The sequence below is a fragment of the Poecilia latipinna genome, unplaced genomic scaffold (genome assembly GCF_001443285.1).
Source record: "Poecilia latipinna isolate Pla-1442-1.1 unplaced genomic scaffold, P_latipinna-1.0 Scaffold626, whole genome shotgun sequence".
Lineage (NCBI taxonomy): Eukaryota > Metazoa > Chordata > Actinopteri > Cyprinodontiformes > Poeciliidae > Poecilia > Poecilia latipinna.
Genome location: NW_015113242.1, coordinates 7,844 through 18,412, shown reverse-complemented (window position 1 = coordinate 18,412; position 10,569 = coordinate 7,844). Strand labels below are relative to the sequence as shown.

The following is a 10,569-nucleotide window of genomic DNA, read 5'->3' as shown; positions in this document are numbered from 1 at the left end:
TGAACCTGCATGATGAGGTTAGCGCTGGTTCGTTAGCCGCTAACGCGCCGACCAACCGGGACCACAGACATGAACTTTACAGGGCAGACAGCGCCACACGCTGGGCAGCGTGTTGAGATGGAAACGCTGCGTATAATTCTTTGTTCACAAATATAAATCATTCTCAGCGCTCCTCAACTCCTCTGAAAGTGACTACGTTATTCCTGCGGTTCACGTAGAGCTGCTCAACCAGAGCTAACAGGCGGGTTTAGACTCCTACCTTGATGTGGAGTTCTCCAGAGAATCACAATTCCTCACAGGGGGTTGATGTAAACATCCATACAGGTCAGCCTGTGTCCAGTTTGAGTGAAGGGAGGAGCGTGCGACCCGCACTGAGGTAAACTTTAGACATAAAGCAGCGGCAGCGCCTGATTGGTCCACTCTCCCGGCTTTAAATGCATCAATTATAAACCTATCTTCTATAAACATATCTTTTAGGAACAAATCTGCTCTGTCACTGAAATGCTCAGAGAAACAGATGCTTGCAATCCGGCAAAAAAAAAAAAAAAGAAAAGTAAGTGATTATTTTTCTAAATTATTATTTTCTTAAAAGCAAAAACAAGCAATGCTTAGTCTGGTGGGGGAGCTAGTAAAGCATGGCGGGCTGCCAGGCTTATACATTGGGGGAAACCCTGGACTGCACACAGCAAGCCGACTTCATTCGCAGGCTAAGAGTGAGAAAGCTGCTGCAGGTCCAGATCATGTCTGAATCCGACCCGCAGAGCGCTGCTGAGGTGCAGACGCTCCACTGAAGATGAATATCAGAAAATATTTAATTCAGCAGAGGAGCAAACAGTTCACTGTTACTGGGCAGACTGGTTAAACTGGTGACATCTCCTCTGGTCCAATGCCAGCCCTGAACATGTCTAATGTGAAACCCGACCAGCTGGGTCCCAAAGGTTCTTCACGTGAGAAGTGAATGGTTTCTGTGCTGTAGCCTGAAGATGAGTAAATGTTTGTTACGAGCCAGAAGAGAGGAAGACGCTCACCGTCGGAGCCGCCGGGCGTCATGGCCGCCGGGCCGCCACTCTGCTGCTGCTGACACACGTAGAGGGTGAGGCTGGGCTGGACACTCCTGGACAAGAGAGGCAACGGGATCAACAGGCTGGACCGACCCAAATGCGCTGAATGGAAGATGTGGACCGGATGGAGTCTAATGGACTCAATTGGGTCCAATAGAACCTATTGGGTCCAATGGATTCTATCTATATCAGGGGTCCCCAAAGTGGGTCCAGGAGGCCCGGCATCCTGCATGTTTTAGTCTCTCCCTGGTTTAACGCACCTGGATCAAATGATGGCTGTTCGAGGCCTAAGAGGAACCCTGACCTGCTGAAAACGTTGTTACCACCAGGGAGAGAACTGCAATGTGCAGGATGCCGGGCCTCCAGGACCCACTTTGGGGACCCCTGATCTATATGGACTAAATGGACAGCACGAATTCCACATGTACTGTTTGGACAGACGCTCCAATCGGGCCGGTGGGATTACATATGGAACCAGTGGGTTCTGTTGGACTGCATGGATTGTGAAAGAAAAAGTTTCCAGCTATCGATTGGGATGTTGGGCTAAGTGCACATTTCTCCAGCTGCTGCACAAACCGACGTTAGTTCTGAGAATCAGGCGCCTCGGTTGTTTTATCTGATGCCTCCGGAACCGGCAGCGTTTCTCTGGCGTGATGAAGAAGCTCATCGCGGCGCCTCACCTTCCCTTCATGGTGTTGAAGAGCCGGATGCCGTCAGCCGGACCACAGATCTGGATCAGATCCGCTCTGCTCATCCTCAGCAGGTCGGCTCCTGCAACACGAGCAAAAGCTACAAGTTCTGCTGGCAGCCGGGCCCGACCTGCCTCAGTGTAACAGGTGGAACCAGTAGGTGTCGCTCTCTCCACACCTTGAGCTCCCATAAAAGGGAAGCTGGCAGGCAAGTGGCCAATTGTCAATCTCCTCTGTGCGTTCCACTGTTTCTAATGAGGTTTGTCTGTTTTTGTGGTAAGGACAAAATTCTTTTAATCTGATCGTATTAAGTCAGTGCTGACAGGGTGTTTTTATAGGGCCACTCTGTCATTATTGATGATCTGATGGTAGCATCACCTGGGGGTGTGGTTGTTCGATGCTGCAGGTAGGATTTTTATATTTTTTAACTGGATTTAATTGTATTTTTATTGCAAAGATTTAATAAGCGTTTAATTTTTGTTTTTTTGCAGTTGTTGCTGCACCCTACTGTTCTTTTAGAGTTTGATTTTCATTTTTCCTTGTTTTTCATTCATTTTTGTTTGTTTTTTTGCAAATACACACCATTTTGTACTAATAAATATTGTTAATTTTATGCTGGCTGTTTATTGCATTTCGGCTAACTGAGGCTGTTACACCAGGCTCTACAGACGTACCAGAATATGACCTGCTGATAGCTAATCAGAACCAGGCCACTGATTGGAGCGTCTCTAACGTTCAGCTCCTGACTGCTGGAAAACATGTCCCGTTTTCTCAGGTTCTGTTGGACCGCTTCCAGTCCGACACACGGCGTCTGTCCTACTACTCATCGTTTCCTCTGACCGGAGATCAGGCAGCTTTTAAACCACCGACAGAGGCTAGCAACTCTGACCTCAGGACAAAAATAACAACCACCAGAAACCAACCAATCCTCAGTGAGTCAGTCTAGATCAGTGTTTCTCCACCCTGGTCCTCAGGCCCCCTGTCCTCCATGTTTCAGGTGTTTCTCTTCTGCCACCTGGATTGTGTCTCTGGGTGATTAACAGGATCTGCAGCTCCTGATGGTCCTGCAGTCATTTGAATCAGCTGTTCTGGAATAAAGGCTCACCTAAAACACGCAGAGCAGGGGGGCTGAGGACCAGGTGGAGAAACACTGAGCTAGACTCACTGATGCTGTAGCTTGCTTAGCGTTTGCCTGATATGTGGAGAATGTCTTCGGTTTTTACCCCAATGACCTCTGACCTTTAGAGATGTCCATTTAAAGGACGTCGAAGTGATTTCCAGTTTATTTTCCAGCCGGGCTCTGCGGTTCCCACCCCGCCCCGTACCGCTGCCACTGTACCTGAGAAGCTGGAGAAGAGCCTAGAGAAAGGCGAGAACCTGTGGCGCTGCAGCCACCGCTGAGCGTCCTGCGGCGGCGACGACGGCAGAAGATGCTACATGTCAAAAAGAAGAAGAGTCCTTGAAATGAGTTTTGCTGCACAGCATCCACTTTCTCCAAATACTGGCCTAAAGGAGATAAGAGAGCAGGATTAAGCATTTAACGCTGCACCCAGTCACTTACATCCGAGCCGCCAGGCATGAACACCTCCGCCTGCTGCTTCGGAGAACAGTTGCTATAGAAACATGAGCATGAGGAAGAAAAACACAGGAAGTGATTGACTTTCTGCTTCGCCTGCACCACTCGCCACAATCACAACTTATTGTTCAGTTACTGCATGAAAAGTTGCTGGTTTTTACTTCTGAACCAGAACAATAGTATTGGCTGCATCGCCCCCTTCTGGCCCTGTGAGGTATTACTACAGGAGCTCTGGAGGGAAACCAAACCCTGAAGCCCAGAGGATCCAGTTACTCTGAATGCACCTTTAGTGTTTAGCCAATCAGAGGATGAGACTGATTTAATGGGTCCAACAGAACCAACAGGACCAGAAGTCAGAACCGGAGCTGATGAATAACCTGAAGTTCTTCCTCTTCCTCTCTGTTTCACACTCGGATGAATCAATAGCTTGCTGCTGGTTCTGGTTCTGCTGCTGGTTCTGCTGCAAACGTTTCCCTCCTGGTTCCTGCAGGCGCCTCCAGGACGCCTGGACCTTTGACCCGTCTCTCCTAGAGCTCAGGCAACTTTTAGCTTTTTTGCACCTTAGATAGTTTTGGAAAATATTAATTTTTGAAGTTTTTTATGTTCCTGCATCAGATGCACCAGTTAGCTGCAAGTTTTATATTTCAACTTGAATGTTTTATATTTATCAGCCCTAAGAGGCTGAAGTTCTCACTACGCAGTGCTGGAAAGTATTTACACCTCATCAACCATCGGTCACATTTTGTCCAGTTCCAGCCTTCAGTGATTTTTGGAACGGAAAACTGTCAAGTTGAAGGAAAATGATGGGATGTTTCTGATAAAAACCTGAAAACTGAGGCATGCTTTAGGTCAGGGGTGGGTGGCTCCAGGCCTGGACGGTCGGCCTCCTGCAACTTTTAGATGCGTCTCCACTTCAACACACCTGAGTCGAATCCTGAGGTCGTCAGCAGAACCTGATGTACTGAGGAGGAGGTTCAGCTGCTGGACCAGGGAGACGTTAAGAGCTGCAGGACTCCGGCCCTCCAGGACCAGGATTGCCCACCGCTGCTTTAGATCAAAGCAGCCTCATGGCCTAGTCAAAGGCCAGACAACCCACACACTCTCTGGAGGTTTTCATAGTTCTCACTCGAGAACGCAAATGCAAACCGCCCTCAGAATTCAGTTTGTGAAAAAGGTTAAAAACTTTATTTTTCTTCCCCTTGGCGGTTCTGGACTTTTGGATCCGACAGGAAACAGAATTAATCTTTCACAATAAAACGTAACTCATGTGTAAACAAATGTAGATGGTCAGCTGAACTGGTTTCAGCTTTCATTAAAACAACGTCGTCCTCAGTTAGCAGAAGAAAACCAGTTTCCATGGCAACACGGGTCCAACAGAACCAAATCACAGAACCCGACGGATAGATAGATACTGTTATTGACAGAAAAACCAAATAAATGAAAAAAAACATTTTAATGGGAGCCAGAGAAAACTCCGCTCCTTCACTTGAAAATAAGAACATGAAATAAAGAAAATAAAACTTATAAAATATTAATTGATAAAATACGTAAAGTAGCTTCATGAATTAAACTCGTTATGAAACAAATAAACAATGAAGCCTGGAATAAATCAAGAGACAAACTGATTAATAAACTATCCCCATAATTTTCATCTAGTTTTTGTTTCATTGGGATATTTTTTTATTTGACTGTGTAGCTAGCTGGTAGCTAGCTGGTAGCTAGCTGGCCGTTAGCCCCGCCTGCTAGCTTCCAGCAGCTAGTGCTCAGTTTATCGGTGATAAATTACAGATATTTAGTTCTGATACTGAAGTTATTTCTGCATTTCAGGGAAAACACCGGCCTCAGACTCAGACATGGCAGACTAAGTTATGTTGACTTGAAGCAGCCAATCAGACGTCAGGATCTCTGATCTCTTCCCTCCACACTAAGGAGAAGCTCGGCTCCGACTTACCCGTCCGTGAAGCCGCAGGGCGAGCTGAGGCAGACGGGTGACGGAGTGCTGCTGCTGCTCAGGTTCAGGCTTTCAGGCCACTGGGAGCACTGGGACAGAGGACAAACCGCCCAGTTAGGCTTCAGCACAGAACCAGAACCAGCTGATTGCTCAGGAGCAGAACTGTGTTGGGACCAAAGGCTTCCTGCTGGTTCTACTGGTCCAACACTACAGAATGTCTCTGATCCAGTTAAAGCTCAACCAGATTAACAGAACCTGTTGATCCGCTTCGTGTTCAGAGACACTGAAACCCTGTGATGATGTCATCCTGTCTGCTGAGCCCAGCAGCCAATCAGAGAGCGGCTGGTTCTGATCCTCACCTCCTTCAGCAGGGTGGTCTCATGGGACAGCTGGTACTTGTCCCGGTCCTGAGGCGTCTTCTTCTCCATCTTCTCTCTGTCTGTCTTCAGCTTGCGATCTGCTCCTTTGGGCTTCACACACAGGATGAGACAGTTGGAGCGTTTTGAACGCAGCCGGCCGGGCGCCGCTCGCCAGGTTGAGTACCTTGAAGACCTTGACCTGGCAGTTGGACGAATGAACGTGTTCCACGTATTCCCCCTGGTCGTTGGAGGTGAAGGAGTCCACCTGGATGCAGAACGGCACGCCCTTCTCCCCGCCGTGCTTCCTGGGGGTGAACTCGGTGCTGATGCAGTGGACCTGTGGAGAAACACGGAGTGAGACTAGAGCAGGAACGCTGGCAGTAGCATTCTACAAAGGTCCATCCGCACCTGGATGAAGACAGAAGCGTTCTTCAAGGGATCCCAGAGGAACTCGATGGTGTTGAGGTGCAGAGGGTCTGAACGCGGGTCCAGGATCCCCACGGAGAGGGGAACATCTGCAGGAAGGACAGCAGTCCGGTTAGCGATCCTCAACCTGAAGGTCAGAACGCACCCAGAGTCCTAAACATCATCATCAGAGTGAAGCAGGAAGTCGATGACTCCAGCAATGATCTCAGAGCAGCAACTGTTGCTGTTCATCAACCTGGGAGGGGTCAAAGGTCACCCACTGAGCAGGAATGACCTTTAATTCAGGGCTTTCCAGGGCATTTGTTTGGTGACAAAGTGAGCTGAAAACAAGGGAAACATAATGAAATAAGCCCGACCCACCTGCCCGTCGGCTCCCTATGCGCAGTGGAGCTGCAGCGCTGAGCCTGATATCTAACGGTGGAGTCGGTTCCTCTCCCTTCACGATGAACCAGAGCGTCTTTAGAGGAACCTGTCGGGGTTCAGGCAGGTTCTGGATGAGCTCACCTATATCCAGGATCCGGTCTCCGGGGCGGTTCCACCTCCATCCCTCCAGATGCTGGTGCTCCATGTACTGCAGCCGGCGGTCGTGAAACACGATGCGCACGATGCTCTGCAGAGAAGCAGCGGCAGGTCAAAGGGCGGGGGAACGCCTGGATTCACTCAGTCACATCATCAGCCTCAATGAAGGAGGAGAAATTCACAGGAAGTTCAGCTCCTTTCAGAATAAAGCCAGATCAGCCAGAGCCTCGCCGTCTGATTGGTTCTGGAGGACCAATCAGCTGCTGAGGACTCATGGTGCCAGACAGGTGAGGACAGACTGGAGCCTCCACCCAGATTGACTCCAGGTTCTACTCCATCTGTCCTCTTTGTCTTGTTCCCATGAACCATGTTGGTTCTGAGAGGAACCAGAACCTGCTGATGACATCAGCAGCATCACCATGGAGACGTTTATGGAGGGAGGCCCCATGCATGACTGCGGAGCAGTCAAACATCTCCTGGTTTGCTCAGCTGCCACATGTTTCTACTTCCAGGAAGCAGCGAGCGGCAGCCAGCCTGCCGACGCAGGAACGTCCCACAGGTCCGCTCACTCAGAACCGGCCGGACCGGACCTGCAGCCCCTCCTCAGGCAGGAGGCGGCCTTCATCGCCTCAACACAGTTTCAACACAGAGCTGCAGAGCAGCTGCCGGGTTTTCTTCAGGAGTTTTGGTTGGAGGAAGCATCTGAGCCAAGCGTGGAGAAAGCCCGGCAAGGCGGAGCAGAAGGAGAGGAAGGAGCGACAGCACTGAGCTGCCACCGGCCCTCGGAGAGGGAACGGTGCGTTCAGGGACCCGCGACAAACCGAGACAGTGGAGAAACAGACGAGAACGAGAAGCAGAGAAGACATGAACAAACAGACAACATGGAGGCTTCCACCTACCTTCACATATCTGCTGCTTATATCTGAATACTCCACTAGCTTTCTGTTAAGCATACGGATTTCGTAGGACTGACCTACATATTAAAACATTAAAGAAAACCTGATTAAAATTTAATAAATGGAAAATCAGTCAATCAGAACAGAGGAGATGGAAACTGAATCACTGCAGGAACCCTGAGAGCCCGACATGAAGGCCAGCCAAGGATAGTAACTCCAACAGGTCTGAAACAGGAACCTGAGGCACGGAGAAGCTCCTTCACACTGGACCGAGACCAGGAGGCCAGGACGGCTCCGGACCGGGCCGGGAGGAGACTTCTTCCTGCCTAGCCGCCCCATCATGGCTCCCGTCTGCCCTGAGATGGAGCCGGGAGCCTCCAGAGGAGGAGGTGACGGTCCGACAGAACCGACCCGGCTCGTTTCAGCTGCTTTGTGTCTGGGTCCAGTTCACCCAACAGCTGGAGCAAAACAAATCTGTCCAACTCTCGCAGAAAATAATCATCATCTTCAAACTGTCAGCATTCTGAGGCGCGTTCCCGGAACGGAACCCGGTCCGGTCCGGTCCAAAGGGAGCCGAAAGCAGCTTTGGGGACTCTGTTCCCTGAAGGTAGATGATTCTCCACAGACAGAACCTCCAGAACACCTGGAGGGTTCTGGTCGAAGTAAATGGAGGTTCTGATTCGGACCAGTTGGAGTTTAGCAGAAAGCAGACAGAACCGATCACAGAGAGACAGGAAGGAAGAGGAAACATAATAAACATGAAGAACCAACATGTTGGACCCGTGAGGTTCTGCAGAACCTGGAGCTCACCGTTTCATCGTTTCTGGACCTTTAATCATTTATTTCAATCATATTTAGGGGGAAAGATTTTCTGACAGGGTCAGATATATTCATACACCCCAGTCCCGTTTGGACCAGAAGAACATCTGGAAAAGGATTCAGTCTGCAGCTGCATGGTGGCGGCAGACTGATGCTGAGGGTCCAGACTGGTTCTACTGGTTTGGTTCTGGTCCAGTTTTCAGAGGGAGAAATGTTTCTCTGGGGTATGTAAATATCTGGACCTGGCTTCTCGTTTTTTATCATTTTATCTGTAATAAAATTCAACAGATTCAAGCAGCATTCATCCAGAAAACGGCTGTATGTAAACTTCTGGTCTTACATTTTAATGTGAACAAACATTATTTCTAGCATAATTCAGCAGAATACATTTATTATTGAATTTCTATATCTCAGATTACTTTTTAAGTGTTTCCATTTTAAATCATATTAAATATTAATTTAAAGTTTTTAAATTAGAAATGTGTGTATTTATACTTTACTGGTGTTCAGTTTTCCTCATGTTGATATTTAGCTGCAGATGATCAACAATTATTAAAATTAATTGAATTATTTGTTTATTTGCATTTTAATATTGCACACAATGAGCTAAAGTGTTAAATGTTTTTATCCAATTAATGGATTAATTGATTTCTTCAATAATTATGTCAATCCTCCAGGTTGTTGTCGGCTGGTCCCGATTGGATCCAGAGGGACGGTACCTTGGTTCAGGTAGGTCAGCGTCTCCTCCTGCTGCTTGACGGCCGGAGACGTGGCGGCGCACAGGACGTAGTGGAAGGGCGGGCGCCGGGCGCCGCTGTCCGCCCGGAGCCGCGCCTCCTCGGTCTTCAGGAAGGGCGCCAGGGCGTCCCTGGAGGACAGGGCGGAGGAGACGCGTCCTGACTGCAGCTCTGCGCTCACATAACGGGCCATAAATGTTCCAATAATAGAAAAACGGCGTATTGCCTTCAGCTTTATCTAATCAACTCATCAGAGGGGCAAAGGTTCCAGACTCTCAGAATAAACAATAAAAGTCGGAAAAAAACAGGAAAAAAACTCCAGAAATTCAGCAGAAACAGACCGAGTCTGGAGCAAGGTGAAGCTTACCTGATGTAGCTGGTGGAGTGCTGCAGCTGCTGCTGCTGAAGCTGCAGCAGCTGCTGGTAGGACTCAGGCTGCGGGTGGCAGAATAGCATGTCTCGGTATCCACGGCAACAGGAGCGGAGACAGACTCGGATCGGGTGGTGCTTCCTGCAGAAGCGCCACGAGAGAAACGCTCCTCACTCCTCTTATACCGTCCTGACGTCTGGGGGCGGGGCCAGGGCCTTTCTGACCGCCGTGGGGGCGGGGCTTGCACGCACACCTCCTGCTGCGGAGCCAATGTGTGTCCTGCCTGGGAGGATCCGGCAGACGGGCAGGTCCAGCTGGGGGCTTCTTCCTCTGAAGCTGCTGCAGACTGACTGTAAGCTCTGAGTCGAGCTGCAGCAGCTGCTGCAGGTGTCAAAGTCTGCTGGGTTAATGTTTATCTGGACCAGAACCTGGAGGACAGAAACCGTCCCTCTGCTGCTCCGGGACAGAGACAAGGTCCACAACACACCCATGTTCCAAATATTACAGAGAACATTCAAGAGCCAGAGAATGGATGGATGGATGGATGATCAGATGGATGGATGGATGGATGGATGGATGATCAGATGGANGGATGTATGAATGGATGGATGGATGATCAGATGGATGGGTGGATGGATGGATGGGTGGATGGATGATCAGATGGATGGATGGATGGATGGATGGGTGGATGAGTGAATGGATGATCAGATGGATGGATGGGTGGATGGATGGATGATCAGATGGATGGGTGGATGGATGGATGGATGATCAGATGGATGGGTGGATGGATGGATGGATGATCAGATGAATGGATGGATGATCAGCTGGATGGGTGGATGGATGGATGGATGGATTGATGATCAGATGGATGGATGGGTGGATGATGGATGGATGGATGGTTGGATGGATGGTTGGATGGATGGATGATCAGATGGTTTGATGGGTGGATGAGTGGATGGATGATCAGATGGATGGATGGATGGATTGATGATCAGATGGATGGATGGATGGATTGATGATCAGATGGATGGATGGGTGGATGAGTGGATGGATGATCAGATGGATGGATGGATGGATGGGTGGATGGATGATCAGATGGATGGATGGGTGGATGAGTGGATGGATGATCAGATGGATGGATGGATGGATGGGTGGATGGATGATCA

At 49.3% G+C, this 10,569-nt stretch overlaps 1 protein-coding gene across 1 annotated transcript in view; it reads right to left on the bottom strand.

Moving 5' to 3' along the window:
* tfcp2l1 (transcription factor CP2-like 1) overlaps positions 1-9,571 on the bottom strand; it is a 22,882-nt gene extending 13,311 nt beyond the window's left edge. Inside the window, exons 1-13 of the mRNA XM_015043332.1 lie at positions 9,401-9,571; positions 9,016-9,164; positions 7,481-7,554; positions 6,567-6,672; positions 6,045-6,151; positions 5,821-5,973; positions 5,637-5,747; positions 5,278-5,366; positions 3,312-3,363; positions 3,090-3,183; positions 1,742-1,832; positions 1,023-1,114; positions 456-485 (exon numbers count right to left, since the gene is read on the bottom strand). Coding sequence (XP_014898818.1) covers positions 456-485; positions 1,023-1,114; positions 1,742-1,832; positions 3,090-3,183; positions 3,312-3,363; positions 5,278-5,366; positions 5,637-5,747; positions 5,821-5,973; positions 6,045-6,151; positions 6,567-6,672; positions 7,481-7,554; positions 9,016-9,164; positions 9,401-9,489 — 1,237 coding nt within the window. The 5' untranslated portion in view covers positions 9,490-9,571. The remainder of the gene's footprint in view (positions 1-455; positions 486-1,022; positions 1,115-1,741; positions 1,833-3,089; positions 3,184-3,311; positions 3,364-5,277; positions 5,367-5,636; positions 5,748-5,820; positions 5,974-6,044; positions 6,152-6,566; positions 6,673-7,480; positions 7,555-9,015; positions 9,165-9,400) is intronic.
* Positions 9,572-10,569: the final 998 nt, after the last annotated feature.